The sequence below is a fragment of the Apostichopus japonicus genome, chromosome 16, assembly GCF_037975245.1.
Source record: "Apostichopus japonicus isolate 1M-3 chromosome 16, ASM3797524v1, whole genome shotgun sequence".
Classification (NCBI taxonomy): Eukaryota; Metazoa; Echinodermata; class Holothuroidea; order Aspidochirotida; family Stichopodidae; genus Apostichopus; species Apostichopus japonicus.
Window position 1 is genome coordinate 40,586,178 of NC_092576.1, and position 26,716 is coordinate 40,612,893.

Sequence of the window (26,716 nt, forward strand, 5' to 3'; positions counted from 1 at the left end):
CGTATCAGAATTTCAGAATTTCATGGTCAGAATCTTCTTCTCCAAAGGCTTGATGGTCAAATTGCCCATAAAAAGAAGGTCTAACGCCTCTTAGAAGTATTTAGCCATGATAATATGTGCTAAATAGTTACCGTTTCATTTACGTGAGTGATTGCATTGACCCTAACGACGCAAGCATATCAACTGTGGTTGACCGAAATTCTATACCGTAGAAATGCTCGAGTTGAATTGCTAGGGATTACTCACAAAGTGGAGGCGCTATTGCTCAATTGTTTCTATGTAGAGTTGAATTTCAGTGTGGCGCTTCTGGAGAGCTAAAAATCTTTTCTGTAGGGTGAGGCATTCGGGAGAAATATTTTCAGAAAGTTGACCGTTTTTTGGCCTTAACATAGACCGAAAAACGTTATTTTTTGACATATTTTCCCCAAATATAGAGCCATCTCTCTACATATGCCTCTGAGGCTCCTGATTTGATTCCTTGTATGTATTAGATAGTTGTATAAGATAGGGTCAGGTTGACTGACATTTTTCACTGTTCTCACGATTTTTTTGAAAAAAAGGTCAAAACGACCGGTGTTTTGAATGTAAACAAATCTTTGAAGACCAAAAAAAAAAAAAGGTTCCTGTGACCCCTCGGAAAAAGCTTGTTTATTGATGCAGGCTGTCTTGTGTGCAAAATAAAGCTATGGGAAGCTCTCTAGTGTATTCCTATCTCGAGTAATGATTTTCTAAAGCATGTCTTCACTTATGTTCATTAAAGGGCAATCGGGAAATAAGGAGATAATATAGGCCATACTACATTCCATTTTCCTATAGATGTAAGGCCTATATGTTGGGATACCGGTATTTCCATATTCGGCACCCCTGTGTAGACATGAAAAGTATACAGTTTAGAAAACAAAAACTGTCCCCAACTGGGTGAGTAGATGCAGCCCATATTACCCATGATGCTTAGGGTGGGCCGCAGTGTACCATGTTTCATAAATAAGTTATCCAAAAAAGTGACTTGATTTCGAGTTTTTATTTCCTGGTATATAATTGTAATTGTGGTGCTTTGGAAAGCAATCACAGCATACTATATCATTTAACCGACACAATCATTTTTTTTTTTCATTCCGACTGATCTATTCTTTTAAAGTTTTAGTGTCAGAGAGCCCCATATACTGGATTCAGCTACTAACTCGGTATGTGATGCATGTGTAGGGCCAAATTAAGCTATAGTGAGGTGCCTGTAACATGCAGAATAAAATATGCGTTCCATTTCAGTTTTTATCTTTGTGCAGCTATGAATTCAATTTCAAATATTTTGCGTCGAATGTATAACATAGATACTAAACTTCCGTTGATTTCGGTGTTAAAATAATAACCTCAATTGAAGGTGATAATTGGCTAAAATCGCTAACCTTACAACACCCAGTCTTTCGTAAAAAGTTGAAGGGATTCTAGTACTATAGTAATAGAGCAAGTGCATGAGTCACCGAATCAGAATTTATAGTTTGCAAGCAATATAACGCGGGGCCCGTTGAAAATGCGGGTTCCCGTAGCATATGCTACTTTAAGCTACTTGGTTAATCCGGCACTGTGTATATGTACACGTTCTAACATAAAGATCTTATCACGATGTACTGTAGGCGTTCATAATAAAAATGGTGGATGCAATTTGTTGTGTATATTATTATAGGTGACCATTCTTTGTATTTCTAGCATTTTGTGGGGCCATATACTGATGCCCAAGTAACTTTGACGGATCGCAACACATGGTATCTTTTCAAAATGGCAGAAAAAGCAGTGTAAAGAGAAGAAATGTTGGCCACTGAAAGAGCAAAACCCTGTATGCATGTTGGTCGTTGTGCGATGAAGTAAAAATTCAAAACCAATTGACTGACAATATTCGATTATAAGAGGCCACCATTTGAACTTGAAATAGCTAGAGCGCTCTCCTTGGTTACAACATAATATTTTTCATACATATGCTGGTATTAATTTTAGTTTGATTCCGACGCTGTTAAGGTCGTTGGTCCATACGAAATTATATTAACGACCACTTGTTATGCATGCATCCGGCTTCACGAATCTTATGACCAGTCAATATTGTCGTTTTATTACGGGATATCAGGCGATGACGTAACATTATATAAAGGTCATGCAAAGGTCACGTTTAAGATACTATTCAAGCACTTTCAGTTTTGGTTGATTGTTTTTTGTTTTGTTTTGTTGTGTGGTTTATGATATTGTTTGCTTAAGTTCACTGTATGTTTGCACGTATAACAATAAAGTTAATACATGCATCGAAATATGAATTGTTAATTTGTCGGTACAACATTAAGAGCAATGATTCGTAGGCATATAAGTATATATCAACTCTTCAAGTAGTGATTGTTTAAAATTTCTGGTAAATTCGCGAATCGCTTAAATTATGATACCGCTCTTTCAGCAGCTATGATAACCTTGTATAAGGTTTCTACAGCTTAGGCTTATTTTGGAAATCTTTCGTCCAAATATTACGAAACTAATTAACTGGTATTATGCAATAAAATGAAAAATTACGAAATGGCATGTCACACATGTGAAATTTAAAAATTTAAATATTAAAAATTTATTAGCTTTTACTAAAAACTATGCCAATTATTATTCATTTATTTACTTTTTCGTTCAGAAATATGACTGATATGAATATATGGTGCACGATGCAAACGTTTTGTTACTTTGCAGAAACTTAAAAAAGAAAAAAGTTGGCCAATATTTTACCCAACACCATTCATGTAACACAATGTCGGGTAAAATATGTAATTCGACCAAAAGAAATGTATCCGATCAAATTTTGATTTTGCCACAAAACAAATAAACTTACGACATCACAGTTTAATCAATGTGATCGCAAAAAGGGGTGACACACTTGTCAAAATTGTTTGCTGGGGTGGAAGGGGAGCACGGCTTTAGAAAAAACTGGTTGGATACACTGCTTATCAAGTGTGGAGGAAATATTTGCAAAACGTTTTCAGTATGCACAATAATGAAAATGATGAAAAAATGATTAAATATTTTAGAGCTTCCTTCATGATTATTTTGTAGAAGTTAGCACGTTGCCGATAGTTTTACAACTCTGTGTTCCTCGTATTGCCATAGTGACAGAAAATCACAAATTTTGATAAACTGTTCCATTTTGTTTCAATATATACAGTTCTGTTATTAAAAATATCTAAAGAATGGAGAAAACTTAAGAAAAGTTGGCAATTTTGGCATTCCTTTGGTCGTTATATATTGATATTAAAACAGGAACTTAAGGTGTTGGAACAATTTTCACCAAACCTATACCGATTATTACATAAATTAAGATTGGTAATTTACCAACATAAGACACCCAACGTAAGTATTCAAGTAATTAAACATTAATTGCTAATAATGTTAAAAGTCCTAACAAATTCGTCGCCCAGACAATTGCTTATTTATCTAGATTATTCACAATTAAAATATCAAATCCAAAAATATTATTTGAAAGAAAAAAAGAATACTTTATTACTTACAAAATTTATCCAAGTTTTTTACAATTTATCAAATAATATATATAATTTTCATATTTATGATGGAATGTCTGGTCCCAGCAGTCATCTCAGATGTGATTCATGATTTGATTTCTGACCTGATTTTGGAGTAAATTTTATGTTTTTTCGGCGATTTTTATGCTCTCGGAATTAATTTTTCAATTCAACCATAAAATATCCCGTCCAGACCCAGCATCTGAAATACAAACAACAAAATATATGATCATATGAAACTAATGAATGAGGACTGGATTGGGTGCGTAATTAGTTGCTACCGGATCATAACGGCCATAACGAACCATAACGAACCATAACGGACCATATATAACGGCCTCGCTGGAGCCAGTTGAAGTGGAAGAGAGTTCGATCTGGGTGCGGGGAGGCACAAACTTCAAAAAGGCAATGTGACTTTCATTTTCATGAAATCACATCCAAAACGCCCCAACAAATTGGACCAACCGTATGCATTCTATAAAACAAAAACGGCCCATTTTTAATGATTTTATGTATTTCTTTCAACGAAATTGCACTTTCTCATTACATTTTCAACCATGTATCAACAAAAAGCACCTTCCATTCAGGGTTGTTGTAGCCGGGGGACACGTGCCCCCCACCCCCTCCCCCTGTGAAAAAAAATGATAAATGTGCCCCTTTTTAAAATGAAAAGTATCCCCTCCTTTTGGAATCTGTATTTCCTGTTAAAAGATGTAAATTAACACTGCGTTTTCTTATTTTTGGTCTCAGCTTTCGTTTGAAATGTTTGTTATATGGCGCTCCAAAAATCTCTACTGGATTACTTTTAGCATATTATTTTCTGCGGTTGTATGGCCTAATTCATTGAAGTGAATCTGGTCAGTTTGGTGCCTACAATGCAAACTGTACAACCAGGCAACAACATAGTAAACAAACACTCACAAAGACAAAATGGTAAAAGAGTGAAAGAAGTTGGAAAGTGCCTTTTTAGAATTGGTACCCCCTCCCCCCCCCCCCCCACACACACACACGTTTTGACACGTTGATGCACACCTACATTAATGACAGAAAAGTATATATAATTCTGTTAAAAAACTTGGGCGATTCTGATATTTATGAAAATGGGTAAATTTTCCACAAAGCTGGAGTCATATAACCCTACCGTCCCTCCCCTTTCCCCACATTGTACCTGAAATTAGAAAAGTGAAGAAGATGACATACCGGTACCGACAGTGGATGATGGGTAAGGAGAGGTTAGTTTGAGATCGAAATAATAAAGATTGCCATCTTATTTCACTAAATTTTGAAAATGTTAGGAAAAGGCCAACTTCTAGCACAACATACCAAGTTATGTCACACTGCAGTTAATATTGATAAGAAAGTTATACTATACAATGGAGTTATGAATTAACGAGTCGTTAAAGATATCTAATAGGTCAACATGTCCATGTGACAATGTAGGCTTGTTAAACCATGTCTATAAATTTACCTTTGCTATGGCCTGTGCCTGTTGCAGATTCTTCCTAAACCAAGCCGTGTTCCACAAGATTTCTATTAAGTATTTCAGCCTCTAAAGATTTAAATTTGAAAGAATCAACTAACTACAGATGTCGAGCAGTTTTAAACTTCAGAATTGAATGTTTCTGGATCGTGGACTTTATACGTAACGTCGAAAATGACATTTTTCATGTGATGTTACCAAAAATTAAATTTCATTTTTTCATGCTGCCTACTGGGCAAATCGTCATTATATGAATTCGGAACTAATTTGAGCAATCAATAATACCACACCCTGTTTTTCCACTTTATTTGTAAGTACACATTCATCATTTATTTCCATCCATAATCTTTCGGAGGGATGAAAATTCTTAGAGTTTTTGTGAAAACTCATCATTTTTTGCAGCTTAAACAGACGGACAGCTATTTGTCGGCGGAAACTATACTGCTACTGATAGATTTTTAATCTGATAGGGAACAATACATCAGGAAATGGGAAATGTCAAATTTGAGAAAATCTAAAACGAAAATTCCACAGTAAGAGAGACAACCTTGCTGAAACGGAAATACCATACAATCAGCCAATCATAACGTTACATAATAACACATAATAATACATAATATAACATAAAAGAGCATACACAGTCAGGTAATTAACCTCATAATTGCAGACTATTATACCAAAGAGATACTGTCAAAAACCAATTAACAGACAGACAGATAAGCATACAGCAGGTAAATAAATTGAAAGATATAGACATGCATAACGCAAACGAAGATGAAAAAAAAATATGAATTTCTTACTCTGATGCCATATGCAAATAATGCTACAACAATGGCGTATTTCAGTAATTTTAATATCCTCTTCTCAGCAACTGAAGCTGTCCTCATCAAGAGGCAGGAAATACTCTGCTTGGTCGATGAGTAAGGAGGATAACGGATGCTGAAAAAAGCAAAAGATGTGAAACATTTCTTGTTATATGAAAAATGCATTTTATTATAATTGTTAACGAATTATCTCTCTCTCTCTTTACCCCTCCCGGTTCTCACCTCAGCCTGGAGTGCAACATTCGCGTCATGTATAGACCTATAAAGGTAGCGTTAAAAACCATGTAGGATATTTGTTTAAGGTTCAGCCAGTTTTCCACCCATGAGCGAATATTCCGTTATAGATATCTTAAAATGGGTATCAATTTTTTTTATTGTTATACGTCTCAAATATTCAAGAGAGTCTATCAATGCAGGTGACATGTTCAGAAATTGCGCTGAAATTAGGGTCTGGCAGGAATACTAATTTCAGAATACAAACTATATGCTACATTAGCGCCTAACAAGTGAAGCTAAGATCAGTAAAAAACTCAATTGTAAGAACAAGATTAAATTAACATGTAGCCTGTTTATCTCACACGTATGTAACATATTAACATGTTATAAAAATTATTCAATATTTCTCTCTATCGTTTTTCGTTGAGATAAGTTTGTAGACGATCATAGAAGATAAAGCATTGGGAATGAGACTAATAAGTTACGTATGAAGATGAAGATGACGTCAGCATTAACTTTACGTTCAGTTGCACTGAGAATTACAGCAAGATCTGTGTATAACCTACCCTGAGAATATTCTCTTTTCATGGACAATAACCTATGACCTCATTAATATTCATTGGTAAATGGTTGGGCCGGTGTGACAGTACAGAGTGTCCCCCTGTACAAAGTGTCCGCGGAGACACTTTGTACCAGCATATTTAGTCCGGTCGGACATTATCTGCTGAAAATTGTGTCCCCACCTCACAGCAAATATAGTCCCGCCGGACGAAATGTCCTGGTGCAATTGGTCCGGGGAGACCAAACGTACTGGTAAATCCAGTATAAACTGTCCTGTGGGACTGGGACAGTTTATACTGAATATGAGATATTTGCGACAGATTGTACTGCTACACCAGCACGCCCGACACACAGACACACTCACACACACACACTGAATACTCACACATGCATGCATTTCCATCTTTGTATACCTACCTCATGGTCAATTCACTCTGCTTTGGTGACGGATCCACGATGCATGATTTCTTGTGGGAGAAGGTATCAATGGAGAATTTTCCGTGGTACGCCCCCATTCCGCTATTACCCACTCCGCCGAAGGGAAGTGCGGGAGCTGTTGCATTGAATCAACATGAGAAACCATTCAGAAACGAATCGAAGAGGACAAATCAAAGGTTGGGTGCATGTGGCGATAGGGTTGATTGTAACTATACATGATGTTATTGATTTTCAATAAATAATACTGAACCTATTTAAAGCGACCCGCTAAATATGGAGGGTACAAGAAATGTTTTTTTTTAAGTAATCAAGGCAAAATATAGAGTGTAAAAGAGCAACCCGGAGACGAAATTGTGCCCTGGGCCCTACGCGGCTCTCAACGACTCTGCATAATAAAAACAGAACTTTCCAAGTAGGCCCCTAAATGTCAAATATATATATATATATATATATATATATATATATATATATATATATATATATATATATATATATATATATATATATATATATATATTATTCCGGAATAAGGTTGATGATTTGATGGTAAAGACGGTCCTTATTCGAATCAATTTGATTGAACCAAAAACATGCTCACCTCCGACGTGAATCATGGTCTCGTTAACGGTCAGGTTCCCACTAGATGTCTCAGTCAAAAACCGATTATTAATTATTTTATCACTGGAGAATACGTACAGAGCCAGTGGCTTCTCCCTGTTGAAAATAGCAGTATGGATTAGTATATGTAAGTATATCAGCTAGCTCGAGACATATGCACTTTTTACAAGTGACTTTACATACAAAGATGAATACACCATACAAAGTGTGCAGAACATTTCCATGGACCCTTGACCTCTACTCCTGCCGTTCAGTCGTTGTCTTCAGTGTGTTTTAATGGCGTTAATGAGTCAATGTGTAGTATAGTTTGTGCGATACTCTAATTGAACCTACACAGTTATAGCTGCAATAACTCGCCAATAATCATGAGGAGCGGACCTGGGGAACACACGAGCACGTGCTTCACCCATGCACCAACTTTTTGAAGAACAAAAAACACATGGAAGTGACCATTTGCATAAATGAGAAGTGTTCCTTCTCGTTAATTGTTTTCGTTTTTTTTTTTATATAAACTACAAGCGCCGTTCTTTTCAAATTGGTAGTTGGAAAAGAATTTGTGTCCAGAACTGCTCAGAGAACTGAATTTTTCGGAAAGGTTTACAGTTATTCGGTAGCTTGGCCCCTCGAATCAAAGTCACACGTCCGACTGCTCGACGGATTTCCGGTCACCATTCCCGCCCACACTCTCTTCGATTCAATCCTCTCGCAAAGCAAGACATGCACATTAGGCGATTTTGAATTTGCAGATTTTCAAATAATTCAACGTACCGTGAATTGATGAAGCGGATGGCCTCCTCTGCGCTCCGTACACTTATGATTGGTAGAATAGGCCCAAAAATCTGAGATGTGATATAAATACAGGTAAGGACAACATATGGACATAACTCACTCTGAAATGATCAACAAACTGGAAAAGAGCAAAGCCCTTTTTTAGCTGGCGATAACGGGATTTGCGCCAGTGACCCTGGGCTTGTAGGTGTGATGGGGGGGGGGGGCTTGCAGGAAGGGAGGGAGGGGGATATCAAATAACTTCAGATCGTGCCAAAAACTTGGATTGCTTTGCTTTTTAAATGTGTATAAGTTTGTTTTTGTTGTATTCTCTGCTTTTTGTTCGTTTATGTGTGGGATTGTTTGTTCTTTTTCCTGTGATGTATTTTGTGTTCTTGTTTAACGTTTCTCATTTGTTGATTTTCTCGATCCGATATTCACAACTAATCATAATATTATGACGTCACTAACCTCTTCACCCATTATAGTATCGTCAAAGGTAACGTTATCGAGGAGAGTGGGTTCGATATACCGCTGACTCCGGTCATAGCTGCCACCGAATACCACCTTCTCTTCACACTGCTGTAACAAGGCTTGAACGCGACTGCCAAAACAATGCATAAAACGGACAGAACTTTAAAGATTGTCAGTTTTGTGATTATTTAAAAACGGATTTCGACCTGCGTATTTATGAACTGTTTTCATTAGTGCGCATGTGCAAGATATACATTTATATTTATTTATATATATATATATATATATATATATATATATATATATATATATACAGAAATCCTACACTGGGAATTATATATATATATATATATATATATATATATATATATAAATATATATATATATGTATATATATATATATATATATATGTAACCATGGTAATTATTGGACCAGTTAAAGAGGATACTTACTCAAAATGTCTTTCACTGACCATTCGTCCGTAATCCTGCGACGATTTGATGTCATCGCCGTAAGATACCCTCAAGCATCTCTTGAGCTCTGATATGAGTTTGTCTTTCAGGGTTTCGTGGCACATGACGTAATCAGGAGCGACGCACGTCTGACCAGAATTCATAAATTTTCCCCATGAGATTCTTCTCGCTGCAGACTTAACGTCCCCTGTAGAGTCGACGTACGCCGGGCTATGACGAAATACAATGATTGAACGGTGCAGTCATTTCGGTGACCTCATAACGTTAGGCCAGGGAACTTTACCCTAACGACCATACATGTTACAGTTATTTACAAAGTTAGGATACAAATTACCGGTGTAGTTATTTGTGACCTCATAACAGTAGGTCAGCGACCTTTACTATAACGACCATACATGTTACAGTTATATAGAGTGTTAGGATACAAATTTTCAACATAATTGTTTTTTAAACATCTTATTTCTTTCGATATAGATTCAACTCTCGCGACGTCATCCTTATACTAAAAACCATGTTATTACCCCATAATATCGACGAATGGTGTAATGTTAAATCTCCCTAACCCACAGACGGATCTAGTTTTTGACTATTTCAAGGTTGCCCATCTCGATATGTCGCAATAAGGAAAAACTGCAACTTCTTTCACCATTCCGGTCTATTTCGACTGAACTGCAGAACTAAGAAACTTTAAAATATAAATTTGTTTTCGAGGACGAGAATGACAGAAATATAGACAGAAAGATTTTTATCGTACTCTCGGTGTTTACTTTGTTAGGTAATTGCTTTCTCTCTAAAGGTCTCTCTATAACGTCTTAGTCACACCCTATATCCAAAACAGAAAAATTCCCTACTACTACTGTACTTACTCTTCCCCAGTAAAACCCATTTAAATTCCTACATTTAACCCATGGCTGGACGAAACCCTCGTTTCATATGACACCCACGACCCCACTTGTCAGGCCTCAGTGCAAGCCTTTAGCACTACTCCAGATGTACCCTCAAGATAGGCCCCAACAGAATATGTCTATACACAAAACTAGTTCACTGTTGAGGCTATTACTGTATACTGTTCAAGCTTGTACAGCTAGGATCCCTGGCCTGGAGGCCCACAAAGGGGTTGCAAAATTATTAACTTTTAAGATTATGCCGTACTTCTATTACTGTTAAGATTTTTTTTAAACTCCATCTGTCCAACGTCTTATCGTATTGTAATGCAGGCGTTATTCTTTTTATGTTTAGAAGACGTAATTTGTAGCGCCTTCAATTTTGCCATAGAACTTCCAGTGGAGTTTGTCTAAGGAAAGTTAGGTTCAACTGAGAATTATCAGTGTATATCTCTATGGTGGGAACCATCGACTTAGTCCACTCTCATCAATCGTTGCGGTAAGCGGCGACGGCTTGTTCAAAGGCATAGGAAGCAGCTCGTGGCTTGCGCGGGACCCGAGATGAAAGGACCGAGCCGACACAGGCTAATAACCGTTGTCAGGGGCTTGTAAACATTACTTTTTACAGTTTCTCACAGACTAGCAGGTCGGTCCGCTTTCATCGAACGTTACGGCAGACAGGCGGTTTTTTCAAAGTGTTGGGAAGTAGGTCGCAGCGCGACCGAGATGAAAGGACCGAGATGAAAGGACCGAGCCGTTATAGGCTAACAACTGTTGTCAGGGATTTGTAACATTGCTGGTTCTGCCGGAGTTTCTCACCGCCTAGCGGGTCGGTCCGCTTTGATCTAACCTCATGTGCAGACGGAAGGGGGGTGTTCAACATGGGGGGATGTTCAAAGGCTCGGGAAGTAGGTCGCAGGACGACCGAGATGAAAGAACCGAGATGAAAGGTTCGATATGAAAGGTCCGGGCCGATACAGACTAACAACCGTCTTCTCATGAGTATGTCGTGGGAATATTGTCACTTGACGGGAACGACACGGGGACACCGTCGCACGAAAAGAACGGACGCGATCCGAGGGACATGAGCGGCGGAAAACACCGAGGGAGAAGAGACGCATCGAGTAACCGAAGGAAAGGAGAGTTGGAGAAGAATAAAAGAAGAGTGGATTTTGGTGGAGTGGCGACAGCCATCTTGGCAGGGGACGACGTTCTGAACGATAGCTATTGGTAAGCGTGTGTCTCATTTGTTTAGCGTTAGCGCACAGACTGTGTATTCGGAGGACTGGACGGCTATTGGTTTATCGTTGGCGCACGCAATGTTTCCATTGGATTTTCGTAAGGAAGCTTTGTCACATTAATCTAGCGTTAGTGCACACACACTGTGTATACGGAAGACATGACGGCCATTGGTTATCGTTAGCGCACGCAGTATTTCTATTGGATTTTCGTAAGGAAGCTATGCCCCATTTATCTAGCGTTAGTGCACATACTGTGTGTATACGGAGGAACGGGTGGCAATTGCGACGTGTGGTGATCTGCTGTAGACCTCAGATGTGTTGACCGTCCAGGAACCTTGATGACCAAAGGACCACCGAGTTATCATTAATTATCATATTTACATCTGGGATTGTAAATGCCTGAAAAAAGCTGATAAAAGAAAAAAAAAGAGAAAAAGCTGAATACTATGTTTGCATATTGCTTCGCTTGTGTTGTCTCTGCGCGCGCCATTTCTACTTCTAAGTTGATCCCCTGCCCGAGGCCTGTCCTGATTGAATCCATCGCCTGCTTTGACGTTACAGTATATTATTTAATCCACATCATATGTCCGATAAAATTCTATACTATTCACGTTGACCTTTGTACCATAGGGGCTACATACCACTTTCCACCGAGTTCAAGGGTCACTGGAGTTAGGTTCTCCGCAGCCGCTCTCATAATGATCTTGGCCACGTTGCATCCTCCGGTATACAGGATATGATCAAACCTTTGTTTAAGCAAGGCCTGGGCAACTTCGGCACCTCCATTCACCACTGGATAACATTCCTGTTATACAGGTGTAAAAGCAAAAGAACAAAAGAAGATTATAAAACTATGAGGTAATATAAACAAATGTTGGAGTGACGTCATCACCAAACAGACATAACTAATCTTGTAGTTTAAAACACTGGATTTAACTACAAGCAATTCGACATTCATTGACAGGGTTGCTTACCGGGTCTAGATACTGTGGTATAATCCTTGCGAACAGTTCTGCACATGCCGGGGAAAGCTCTGAGGGTTTGATGACCACAGCGTTGCCTTTGAAAAAGGAAGTAAAACAGGTGTCATTTAGATTGGTATAACATAATATACGGTATACACAAACCAACATTACGTGTTTTACTGTTGTCAGGAAATGTCGATATCTGTGCAAAGCAAAACATTCTCAAATCCTTAAAGGAGAAGCAAAGTCAACCGTTTTCTTTAGCTTACAAGATTCAAATTCTACGTCATGATCGAGCAACTTCCCCACCCCCGAACCGAACACCAATCAAATAACCTTATAAGACCTGCAATATATCTTGAGCCGATTAAGAAAGGAAAAAACTGCTCCATACCAGCAGCTATTGCTCCTATCAGAGGAACCAATACAAGTTGTATGGGATAATTCCAAGCTCCGATGACCAAACACACCCCGTATGGATCCCGGTGGACGAATGCTTGCTTCCGCAGGAGAAGCAGAGAGCCATCGTTTACCTGCGAAATGGTGTAAACATCTATAGATTAAGTGGAACATATTTGAACAAGCTTGTCACATTCATTATGAGATCACAGTTAATATGTGGTGCGAGCGATCTGCTACCGTCCTACCCTCCCTGGTTCGCAGACAAAACTTAATTGACACTAACGAATACTATCTTGATTCGGAACGACTAGTCACCGTGGTGTCACCCCCCCCCCCCACCCCTCCTCCCTGCCGGGTCCTTCTTTTGAGAAACTTTAATGCTTTGCCTCCCCATCCCCCTAATTTTTCCAGTACTTTCTATGCTCGTGCTAACTCTGAGCAATGCTTACCATATGTATAGTAGGTTTAAACGCGGAAGTCTACCTTGCCCGCACAGCGGCACGTGTATTACTCCTACACCGGTTAGTTGCATCCGTAATACCAAGAATTATGGTACATATCCACACCTGCTAAAAAGGTTAAAGTATACAGGAAGCTGCCACTGCGTAGGTAAGCTTTGTATATTTTTAAGTATTTTATTTCTAACTTTCACTTACGTCTGTGAATTTTTAGACAAGATAGCGCTATCTGATAAAGATGTACTTACATCAGTTTTACCCATAATCTCATCTAGCCTCTGCAAGAAATCAGTGGCTTCGGCTTTCGCCATTTCGACTTCACCAATGATAGTTTCAAAGGAAGGCTAAAAAGGAAAGCAGACATAATATTTCATTCGGTAATGTAAATCAAATCATAAGCCACTAATGAACTATTTTCAAGATTGTTAATTAGTGGTCAAATCTGGTACTTGGAAAAATTTGAGAGCAGGTAAATAAGTTATTGTCATGCACATTGATAATTTTGTATTACTACACCTGTCTATATATTTCAGCGTCCTTCAACTCTTGGATTAAATCCAGGTCTGTGGTCGCAGGGGACACATCGTTCCACTCCCGCTGGGCGACATTTTTCCCTGTCTGTAATTGTGAACGGTCATCTGAGGTCAGATGCTGGATTATGCTGCCACAGTTATTTCAACGGTTGGTTTATCAGTTGTTTGAAACAGTTTGTTTGGCAGGACGTAGACTGCTTAATCCAGTTTTTTTGTGTATAATGTTGTGGACAACGTACAGGCTTTCATACACCTATCTTTTGCGACTAGCGTTTTTTGTCCTGGCTAATCAATAATCCGTAAGTACACGTTGTTTGTATTGACTAAAGTTATGAAATTTGGGCTGACGCTTTATTGACATTAAGTTCACAATGCCATTTGTTATATCAAATATATCATTACAGTTAACTCAATGTGTACCATGAGAGCACAGTCGTCTACACTGGGTTTACCGGTAGTTATCATTGTTAGGTGTATCAATTGTTTGCTATGGTTCGGGCATGGTCACATATACTTCATGTTCTAATTAATGTTGTCTCTCATGGTCCCGTTTTTATGTACTATCGGTTAGATAAATATGTCAATCGTTTAGTTGACTTGAAGGATCATTCTTCCAGTCGCGTTTGTATATTGTTCTTTGCCTCGTTTAGTCTCCTATATGCGTCATAACCGGCATGTCACTAGTTTTTCTGAGTACTATCTTTATCGTATTTAGTTTAGTGACTACTAGTTTCGAAAATTTAGTATTATTACGTAACATGTATCTTGTATTACAGTTTTACCACACAAAATACAAGTGAGGAATAAATACAGATAAGTTGTACCTGTCTTTGATTCATTGACATTGTTTGCTACTGGTGTCCTAGCGGCGCATATCCGACGCACAATGAGGACAGCATATTTTAATATACAGGTATCTGATGAGGATAATCTCCTATTAATACGTAAAACCTTTGTCCAATAGTGGAGTAACTCCCATTTGCAGCGGACCTGAGCCACACTACGTGAATTTAGTGGACTCTAAGAAGAACTCATCTGAGACTGTTTGACTTAGTTAATTTCAACTCCTTTGACCTAAGCTATGAACTCGCTTGAACAAAAAAAACTAAATGGAATTCAAATAGCCATAACACAAGTTAAGTGTACACTTCAGCCTAGTCAATTCCAGTCCAGTTTAGCCCAGCCTAGTGGTAGCCCACCCCATTGCAGCACAAGCAAGTCTGGCCAACTACTACCCCATCCAGACCATTTCAGTACAAGTCCATATGAGCTCATCTCAGCGTTGTTCAGCCCACTCCAGTCTTACCCAATCAAACCCAGTCCAACCAAACCCAGCCCAGCTGAGCGCATATACCAATAAGGTGGCATACTCCTATTAGAGTCTATATCGATCAGCCCGATTGTTCTTCTATCTCAGGAAAAGGGCCAGAAAGCAGCAGGAGAACATCTATTTTGATATGTTATCAACCGCGATCAGTGTTTTGTGGCTTGCATGTTGAAGAGCATGAATTGAAGTATATGTGGTGCACAAATTGGGTCAATTGAAGCAGGTTTAGACCCCTTTAGGCCTCTCAGGAGCAGCGTACGAAAATTGTTTACTACTGAGTGAAGAGGTTTGTTTACAAGTGACGAAAACATCAGGCTCTTATAGCAAAAAATCTGCATGGTCATGATATCAAAAAAATATGATGGTGCCATGAATTGCCAACTTGTCATCTATCCAGTGATGGATAGCGTTTACCTAGTGAGAACTTCTATCTGGACTTAGAGGCCACATTACTTTTGTGATTTAGTGTGTAAGTCAATGGGGCTTTTAATGCGTGAATGATACCTTAAAGGATTGATTCAGGTGTTTGACATGTCTATTTTGTATGAAAGAGCACAAAAAGACAAAAAGAACAGTGAAGAAATTACCATGATAGTATGCTCTGTTAATGAGATATGACACTTTGAAGATATCAAAATTTCTTTGAAAACGACTGGTGAAGAAAGACTTACTGTGAGGGTGTGACGTCACATCCTCACTTCCTTAAAATTTGTGAATATATTTCTTTAAAAATTATTTACATTTTTTAACACATTTGAAAATAATATATAATCAAAAATTCTTCAGATGTTTAATCTCAAATACTTCCTTTGACAAATATGAGATCTCCTGACATATCTTTTGATTGAAAGTCATGAAATCTCACAAAATATTTAGGGGAAAAGTACAAAGACTTTTCAGGAATGTGAGGATGTGACATCACAGCTAGTCAGATTTCAACAGTTTCTACACAATCTGATAAAACTTTACACTTGAATATCTCTTTAACCGAAAAAGATATTTGAACAGTTTTTTTCACGATTGTGTTTCTTTTATTGTCCTCTTTCATATAACATTAACATGTATGACAACTGAACCAATCCTTTAAGAGAATCGCGTATCGTCATCACATACATATTATGTACCTTGTGTAGGTCTTTCCTTTGGGCTTCTATCATATCGTCACTGTGGTTCTTAATCAGCTGAAGAATTCCCTCCAGGTTACGTCTCCTCGCCTCCTTGGTCCTGGTTTTACCCGCCATAAAGCCCGCCCTCGCATTAGTCACAATCTGAAGAAAGAAAATGGAAAACATGGGATTAAATTAATGTCCATCAATAATATATTCCTTCAGAGAGTTCGAACGAAAACATCTAATCTAAAATAAAATCGAAGAAACAACCAAAAAATGCGAAGTGAAATGAAAGAAAACTGGTTAGAAACGGTCGCGATTACAATTGTCTGTTGTATTGTGCGGTGAGCAAAATGTCTTCAACATCAAAACGACGAAATTTGAGATGTTTCCTGGTAGTCGAGGACAGTAAGACTAGAATACCATTTCTGAGAGTGATATTTTGGTAAATTTCCGGAAATGGATCAATCTTGACAATATTGAGAAAAGTGAAAATAATATATTTGTGGTTTGGGAAAGACACTATTAAGATATAAGAGGATATAGTGTGAAAGCAGTCTAAATACCTGATTCATAATGATGCGTTTCAACGATGCGAATGCTCTTCTCTTGGGGGGGGGGGGGTATCACCCCTTTTCACTTTTAATGCCCGTAACACACGGCGACCGAGGAATGGGAACAGCCAATGGGATGGGCTCCGTTGAGTTCTGCGACCTCCGAGTGTTCTACGATTTTTCTATGAACGTTCTACATAACCATGGGGCGCCAACAGCGAATAGGGCAAATCCCTTTATGAAGTCTTCATAAACCTACCGTTACAAATATATTTTATGGTTTTCATGCTTTCTTTCTATCCACTTTTTTTTTTCTTTCTTGAGCTGAGTTCCCCTTTTCTTATTCTTCTTCTATTATTATTTATTTTTAAAGAAAAATTCATCTTTCTTTACCACTAGAGAAGATTGCTCCGTTTTTAGTAACGGAAAATTATACCCAATGGACTAAAACAGGACATTTAGTGATAATTTGCGATAATTAATGTATTTCATTCATATTTTGTTTGTTTATGATAAGATATATTGGACGGGTTTCTTCAATAGTATTATGTTCACCAGTAAAGCGGTTGCGACGGTGACGCCAGTTACCTAGCAACAAGGTACACCAATTGTCTTTCGGCCCTCAGGAATCGTTAATTGACAAGAATCGTTGATTAGGGCTTCGCGGAAATATGTACAATTCAATATTTGTCGACGAAATATTTTGTGACAATTTATTTTTGAAAAGGACCTTTGCTTGCAACGGATATCATTTTACTTATACTTTTTATAAAACCCTTGGTTGTTTCTTGGTGATCTTAACCATACAGGGAAACATTAGAGGAATGAATCCACTTTGAATTTAGTATTCAACCTGCTGATTTAATATGTTTTGTAGAAGTGGCCGATTTCTGTCTTTAAAAAATCCACATATTTGTGGAGGGAAAATGTCGTTCTCCAACTTTTTAGCCGAGAAGGCTGTGATTTAGGCTAATTTGCGTGGTGATATTGTTTACAAATCTCTGAGTCGAAGTAAGATCGAGATTGGGTTAAACTGCATCGTTCACAAGAATGCTCAAATGCCCTCGATGATTCATTAATTGAAAGTACACTTTGCCGTTTCGCCGAATAAAAAAAGATATAAGGAAACACAAGTTATGGTGCTTAAAACAGTTTATTTGACTTGAAATCCCCAAAAATCTTTTAAAACATATTCTGCAATAATTATAAACGATCTTACGGTGATTAACTCATATTTATTCAGACTTTGTTAAAACAATTCTATTCCTGTCTAGTGCATCACTTGCGTCATTACCCTTGTCGTGCATTAACGAGCGACAAACGCACGGTAGACCGTTGGTTCACCCCTTATTATCTCTATATGCAATTGCTGGTGATTCCATGTGGACGGTACTCTAAACTTATAACAAAAAGCTTGTCAAATTTCGCGGAACTAGATGAGGTCAATATGGGAGTGCCCGTCGTTTTTTTTTTCGTAATTGGCGAGCCCAATGATCTTGCTTTTAAACTTGCAATTTAAGGCGGGGCGTTCCCGTCGAAGTGTGTTCGATAACAACTCTCTGGTGTTACCAAGTAATCTTTGGAATAACCACAGTCAATATTTTTAACCTAATGATATGAATTTATTGAAAAGCGAAGTACTACGGAGATACTTAGCTAATTCCCGTTAAGTTTGGCGGATTTTGTAGTCATTATTATTTTCTCAAGCAATAACTGTCTAAATGCTGCAATTTTATGTCTACAAGATATGAGAAAACGAAGACAAAATCCGCATTAGGAAATTTCCATTGGTACTGACATTTTAGCGAGTTACAATAATAGCCTTTAATCCTTCTAGTTCAAGAAAGAGGTCCTAGCTCTCTTTCCAACTACTTTGGAGAGTGTTCGACTAGACTTAACATGTTTTGGTTAAAGAGAAAAGTTGAGTCCCGAATGATTGTTACAATTTAAACGGGGGTATTTTTTAGGAAAGTCCTCCAAGATTCAGCGGGTTCACTCTCAACTCCCCGTGCATCGAGATTGTGATCGTGTCGATGTTATGTCAAATTTGCATCACGAGTAAATAAAAATAACAAAATACCATTTACTTAAGTGCTGTTATCATGAAATAAAACATGCTCAAGAGCACTGTACAAAAGAACCAATACCTGGAATATAAAATTAACAAACTTAAGAAAACCTAAAAGTAATGTAACAGCAATAAAAGTAAAAAATGATATAAGATAGGGTTATAAACCACAATAAAGAACATAAAAATATAAATATACAGACATAAATATACAAAAATATGAGTCCCTTTGGGAAGGGGACTATACATACAATAGATCTTAGACAAAAGTCCGAGGAGTGAAATTTAACGGTTACTATTATATATGACTTTCCCCTAATTCATATATACTTGGCTGTTGTGATGTGTATAGACAATGAAGTGCATTTTTCTTTTTTTTTAGCCATTCTGTATTCACGTTAGCTAGTTAAAAAATGGATATTTTAAGTCAAGTGACATCTAATTACATATTGCAGGAAAGGAAATATGAACAGCTGTGTAATGAAATTACATTATGTTAAACATGCAGTCTTGTCTTAATTGTCTTTAGTTGACTCTTGTTAGGTTTGGCCCATGCAGACCAATACAGGTCCATACATACCAATACAGGCCAATATAGGCCCATACAAACTGTACTCTTTCCACTTCAACGGTATACCTCATACGAATGATATTATGCCATGAAATCTTTAAAAAAAAATGAACGTTTTTGACGCTTGTTAGAGTCTTTTACGCATGCAATAATATAAGTATTCATATTTCACCCCGATTTTCAATGAGCATTAAACATACCAGTTTCGCGAGTCAGTATCGTCAATTGTTCTCCAAAATACGTATGTTTTGTGGCACCATACTATTACATATACGCATAAACCTATATACGACGGAATATTCATTGGGCTAGTAACAAAAAAACGCATTTCCTTCGCATACATCCTACACAAACCGGAACACTTCCCATTGATGTTTGCAATTGGAAATGTGCCAATGGTTTATTGAGTACTGAAGACAAAAATCATACTGCCTAGGCTACAATGGTTCACTATCAGCAAGGGCGGACTGGGATCTTAAAACCGGCCCGAGCATTTTTCACCTCGACTGGGCCATTTTCATTGATATGTTACTTACTAGTGATCGACGTCCTGGGGGAGGGGTCTAAGGGGAGGAGGTGTTCCCCTCCCCATTGAGACCTTTTTGAAGTTAAGGAATGCCTAGATGCAAAATGGTGACAAATTTCTCAATTTTGTAGGTTACAATAATCCTACCAAAAAAAAGACCCAAAAATAATTTCCAGAGGTAACACTTGATCAAACTGAGGAAAGTTAAAAACGTAATAAAAATAGGCAAAAATATATGTTTAGACTGGATTTTAATTAGTTTTTCAAGCATTTAGTGACAACATGCTTGAAAAAATTGAAAAAAAAACCTAAATAAAGTCCACTAAAATATATATGTTCAGTGACACGAGCACATATCATGTCTACGAGAGTAGGATCCTACGCAGTTCGCTGCTTCTGGCAGCCACACCATCAATGATATTTTTAGTGTCAAATTTGGCCAAGATCCTTTTTTTCCACAGACATCAACATGAACGCCTCAAGATGTTATTGTGTCGTTGTACTCCTTCAAACGGTTTTTGGGTCTCTTCAAGGCAGAGAAGGAACGTTCACATGCCACTTGTGACACTGGTAGCGTTACCAGCAGCTTGTAAGCAGGTTCAATGCTCTTGTAAGCATCGGTGAAAAGGTTCAACTTGTTCGCTGCTTCTGGCAACCACACAATCAATGATATTTTTAGTGTCAAGTTTGGCCAAGATCCTTTTTTCCACAGACTTCAACATGAACGCCTCCAGATGTTCTTGTGTTATTGTACTTCTTCAAACGGTTTTTGAGTCTCTTCAAGGCAGAGAAAAGAACGTTCACATGCCACTTGTGACACTGGTAGCGTTACCACCAGCTTTTTTAGCAAGCTCAATGCTCTTGTAAGCATCGGTGAAAAGGTTCAACTTGTTCAACTTGTTCGCTGCTTCTGGCAGCCACACCATCAATAATATTTTTAGTGTCAAGTTTGGCCAAGATCCATTTTTCCACAGACATCAACATGAACGCCTCAAGATGTTCTTGTGTCATTGTACTTCTTCAAACGGTTTTTGAGTCTCTTCAAGGCAGAGAAGGAACGTTCACATGCCACTTGTGACACAGATAACGTTACCAGCACCTTGTTAGCAAGCTCAATGCTCTTGTAAGCATCGGTGGAAAGGTTCAACTTGAGAAGCACCTTGTAGCAGCAGAGATCGAGGACAGTCTTTACATGACTGATTCCTACAGTTAAAATATATTTTTTTACACAGCCCGTCTGTATTCTATTAACTACTGTGAAAATGGGCTGTAAATTTTTACCAGGCTCCCCAGCCCACCGGCCCATCGGGCCACCGGGCATTGCCCAAATGCCCGTGTGGCCAGTCCGCCACTGAATACAGGCCAATATAGGTCAATACAGGCCCATACAAACTGTACTCAATCCACTTCAACGGTATACCTCATATGAATGATATTATGCCATGAACTCTTTCAGAAAATGGACGTATTTGACGCTTGTCAGAGTCGTTTACGCAATAATATAAGGAATCATATTTCACCCCGATTTTCAATGAGCATTAAACATATCAGTTTCGCGAGTCAGTATCGTCAATTGTTCTCCAGAATACGTATGTGGTATGGCACCATACTATCACAGTTACGCATAAAGCAAGGGTATATAGGCCTACGAAGGAAAATTCATTGGGCTAGTAACCAAATAACGCATTTCCTTCTCATACATCTTACACAAACTGGAATACTTCCCATTGATACGTGCAATTGAAAATGTGCCAATGGTTTATTGAGCATTGAAGAAAAAACATCTATACTGCTTAGGCTACAATGGTTCACCATCAGTTGGACATAGAAGCCGTTACAGTGTATAACATTAATCTTATTTTAATATGTACGGTCGCATAGTCCCATGTGGTAAGCATTTAATTGAAGTTAATTCATAATGCCGCTATTCTGATAAAACGCAGATCCGCCATCATCTTTATATGGTGACAGCGACCCGTAGTATAAACCGAGGCGACGCCCATGGTTGTACTGAGATTCTCAGCGTTTAACTGAATGGCGAGGATAGGTGGTACATGACAGCGAAATCGAAGTTCACATGTATGCAAAAGTATGGATCAACCGTACCTAATGCGAACGCTTCACACAATGTGAGAGCAGTGAATACTGTAAGAATTCCGATGTTTTACAATGTCGCGTTGCCTCAAGACCAGGCGTATTTTATCGATATGAAATGCCCTTTTTACCCTCTTGTCAGCTTTGTGTCCTCTTTTCGGTTTTTGTTGTGTTTCGTGTGTTTTTCTTTTAATATCTAACACGGTGTCCGTCATGTTGTCAAAGCAACTCTCCGAAATGCTGGATTCATAACTAGATAAATGAATGGGTTCAGTACACAGTGAAGCTGCATTAAGACAAAAGACAAGTGGATGATCAACACATTAATCTCGAGACCATAGCAAACCAATCCCATACAGGCAAAAGCCGGTATAAACACGATGTAAAAGACCGCGGTCATCACCAACACCGTTTTCGCTACACGTACCGAGGTCTTATTGGTGGGAGTTACCGCGTGTAGAACCCGTTGACTTCTCAAGAAACTTTGTCGTCTTGAGTAACGTAATAATGTGATCAGTAATGCGATATTTAGCGCCGTTACAGAAATCACAGTCAGCAAAAACAAAATGGCGGTGACAATATACATGATCTGTCTTCTAGAGTCAGTGGCGCCCCCAGTTGCGACCTCCTTTAGCTTATATTTGGCTCCACCATCGAATGCCAATGCAGTATGCATCGCCATGAATACACAACTCGCCATGATGACAGAAGCTGCGTAAATCCTAGCTTTCCTTCGAGTAAAGAAAACAAAATGGAGGAGCGGATGTCTAATGGCGACGAATCTGTCCAGACAGATCGTTCCTAACAGCAGGACGGAACTTAGCGTAAAAGAAGTGGTTACCATGGTGATAATCATGACTACAAATGGCGAATCCTTTACGATAATTCTCGTGCAAAATGATATACATGAGAATCCAGTCATGAGGTCGGTAATGGCGAGAGCTTTATGAAAGACACAAGTAATCCCTCCCATTATCTTGGGATATTTGTGAAGAATTCGAAAAGCATAAACATTGACTGGAACAGCCAAACATCCAACTAATATGACCAAATCGTATGCATAGAATTGGGTCAGTTCCATTTTATGTGCTGTTTTTGTGTGTGGTAGAGTCCGCAATAAAAGCCTGAGTAAAGAAGAGTTACCGCGCGACACAAACCCGTTTCCTCGTAGGAGAAGATATAAACCTCGTCACGCCATATCCCCGAATAATAAAACTTTCCAACTTGGTATCATACAGCAAAGATGTATGTCTCAAACGAGAACAAAAAGGACTCCAACGATTATTAAACAACAGTTGTAGTTGAGCCCGAAACCTAACGTGGTAAAATACATACACTGATTTGAGGAAATCGTTCAAATCTACTGGTATCAATTATCTTAGCTTCTCACAAAATTGTTTGCGTCGGCGTTCCATGCAACTGATTCGTAACCCAATTACATTAGGTCTGTACGTGTGTGAAGCTAGTTTGTTTGTGAGTTGTTTCTTTTCAATGTAAAGTTTCCTTCTGTGTGATCATGTCAGCTGAACAGCTTGGAAATTATTGCAAGCTTTATGCCCAATCATTGCGAGTAAGATCACGCTCATCGAATTAGATGAAGAAAATGCATTGTGGAATATTATGGAACGCCAAAAGGAGCCTCGGTGATGATAATATATGTATGTATGTATTAACAAGGATAACATTAAAGTGCAAAAGGAAGATATAACAATAGACGATGATAATATAATTGTACGAGATGATAATATGAAAACACACGATGAAAAGTACAACGATGATGTAGTCTAGTATTATCATCATTATTTATCATCATATATTATCATTATCTACCCAACCCCAAGTGGGTAGTAATGTTTTGGAATACAAAAATTCACAAAAGTGTTTCGTGGACATTTTGAACCCGGGGGTCTGCGTGTATGGAAATGTAGATGTTGGAAACAATCAAAGAATACTTTATCGCGTCGAGATTTATTTATTTATTTAGATGATAATTTTCGCTATCTAATATATCACTTTGTAGGATATCAGTATCTATAGGATATCACCGAATCGTTTTTGTTTTCTATTGTAAAGCTTGTGTCTTCGCGTTGATAAAACAATAATTAAATACGTCACATGTTCATCTTTTGAACTACCTTATCAGATATGATCAGGTAAATCAAACTCTTCTAATTACAAAGTATCATGTACGGTAGCTTAAGAGTACCATACATTACTGAGGAGATTTCAAACTGTTTTAAACGTTTGACATTTCTATGAGTCTAATAGTGGTGTTGCACCAATGATAAGTGTCCTGACCTTACAGGTCTAACATTTCTCGTTGAAAACTCTTCTAATATTATTACAACTGTATCTTTATTACTTACTGTTTAAAATCAGTTTTGCTAATGACGTTAAAGTTTATGGCGTTTATTCCCTTCCTTACTTACTTACTTAAATTTCATATGACACCATTGTTACACTAAACTGTTCCAAACGCTTCACAGATGTGCAGCAAATAGTAACTATAATGAACGTTATAGCTAGCTTTTCCTTAACCTATAATAGAATTTCGGAAGAGAAGATGGTGGGTGCGTCAAAGTATAACACCAGAAGAATGAAATTTCAACCTGGCGCTAAGCAGAGCGATATAATGCAGTCTGTATCACGTGTAGTCTTTCTATTGTCCATCCATACTTCTATATAAGCCGGTACCTTCTTCCCAATCTCTCTATCTCTAACTCCAAACCCTAACACCGATTAACACGGACGCGCGATTTATGAACGATGCAACCACACCTTATATACCCATCCTTTGTCTTACAAGAATAAAATAACCCTAAACGTGTCTAATAATTGCATCAGGCAATTCCAAACTCTTTCTACAGCCTACTATGTACAGCCTTCTAAGTACAGCCTACATTAACAAAGACACAATTATTTTGCAATGCACGCTATTAATGGTCGCAACAGTTTAACTTAAGTACAAGTATATACATACCTTTGCCATGTCTGAGGTTGCTAAGACGGACGCCATTTTGAAGAATTCCCGTGCAATGTCTTACTACTCTTCAATGGCGTTTTCCGTTATAGGTCTGTAATAGGAACAGCATGGAAGTATCTGGTATATCAGTTTAAGACTAGACAATAAAAGCTCCCGTTGTATCATGAACTTTACCCAGTATTATTTACTTTACGATCTAGCCGATTTCTTTGCATTAATGATGGTCACATGGTATCATTTACACTCGGTATCGTGTTACGAAGGTCCTTTATTTGTTTGACTTTCAAGATGCTGATACCACAAAGCTGATTGCAAGCGATATTTGTATGTCATTTGCATAAATCTATGACACCGAAGCAAATTTTTGTTTTTAAGAGATTTCTGTTGGAACCTGTTCGCATGATTTGATTCAATTAAACCGTGATAACTCTGTCAAACTCGGCATCTGCTGGATCATATCTAACAGGAACTATTTCGAAATTCCTCTCTGTGTTATTTTCAAACCTGGACTGACTTGGTTAGGTGTCCTTCGGTTATAGTCGATACTACCCCTCAGATATCGGTGTTTTCTAGTAGTATTTATTGTAATCTGGTTGCCTACTCCCCACTCTCCCTAGTTTAGCTCAAATAATACAAAAATAATAACAAGAGAGTTCCATTTGTACACCATGAAATGTTACATTTATGATCTAAGCAAGTCTTAAAATGTGGTATTTGACGTCAATCTAATATTTATCCTGGTGTGGGGGAGTAATGGATAGAGAAGAGGCTCTCAGAGCCCACATACATGGGCAGACGACTTCAACATGCCCAGGGCCACATTCCTCCTATGTGGAGCATCTCTTTATAGATATAATCTGGTAAAATGTGCAGTCGCTCGGAGTAATTAGAAAACCGATAATGGAGTGTCCTGTCGTCCGTAATAAAGCCCATACTACCAAGACATTTAGTATGTCGATTGTGGTCGTTGTCTGAAAAACCTCTTGTCAGGAAGTGGTGACCTTTTGACCCGAAGGTTGTCATGGCAACATCAACCATCTGTAAAGGAACTTGAGGTACACGCAAGGTATATATACAAACAGTGTTGTAATGACACGAGTCTTGTTCGAGTCCCTTATTTTATGGACAATAGACTCGATTTGGGTCATTGCCTACAAGTGACTCGAATTAATTCTACTCGGGTCCATTTAATTCGTGTCTAAACTTATTGTGACTCGACTCGACACTCTATCTTTGGCGAATTTTACTCGAGTCAGTCCCTAATGCCGGAGTCCAAAATGACTTGGGACTCGAATTATAAAGTCAATGACACTTACAGTCGTACAGTGTACACACTATAGCAGACTGTAACGGCGTAAACGTCGAGTGGTCTATACCGGTCACACTTGTTTGTCACAACATCATTACTCATGCACTAACGTTACCGTAATTACGCCATTTTGGATTTTCGGAATTATCAGCTACATTGTTGGTTCATTTTATGAACTACTGAATAGTGATTTATGTTTCAAAATATTTAAACATGCAATTTAATGTCCGTTAATTGTGTTTTAACTATTCTTATTGTGACATGAACTTTGAAAAAATTGTAGCAATAAAGTAATCCAGTAGC

General features: G+C 38.1%; 1 protein-coding gene across 2 annotated transcripts; it reads right to left on the minus strand.

Moving 5' to 3' along the window:
* On the minus strand, positions 1 to 25,240 carry LOC139982428 (aldehyde dehydrogenase, dimeric NADP-preferring-like). 2 transcript variants are annotated; one of them, XM_071995280.1, is made up of 14 exons: positions 25,102 to 25,240; positions 16,324 to 16,467; positions 13,588 to 13,683; positions 12,874 to 13,012; positions 12,489 to 12,574; positions 12,156 to 12,319; positions 9,369 to 9,599; positions 8,913 to 9,045; positions 8,442 to 8,512; positions 7,654 to 7,769; positions 7,035 to 7,170; positions 5,817 to 5,955; positions 5,005 to 5,085; positions 1 to 3,738 (listed from the first exon to the last, which is right to left on the minus strand). In XM_071995280.1, exons 1-14 carry the CDS (start codon positions 25,135 to 25,137, stop codon positions 3,706 to 3,708), a joined length of 1,605 nt encoding a protein of 534 aa, XP_071851381.1. In that variant the 5' UTR covers positions 25,138 to 25,240; the 3' UTR covers positions 1 to 3,705. The 2 variants fall into 2 exon arrangements, with proteins under 2 accessions (XP_071851381.1, XP_071851382.1); XM_071995281.1 differs by lacking the exon at positions 5,005 to 5,085.
* Between the last annotated feature and the right edge of the window lie 1,476 nt (positions 25,241 to 26,716).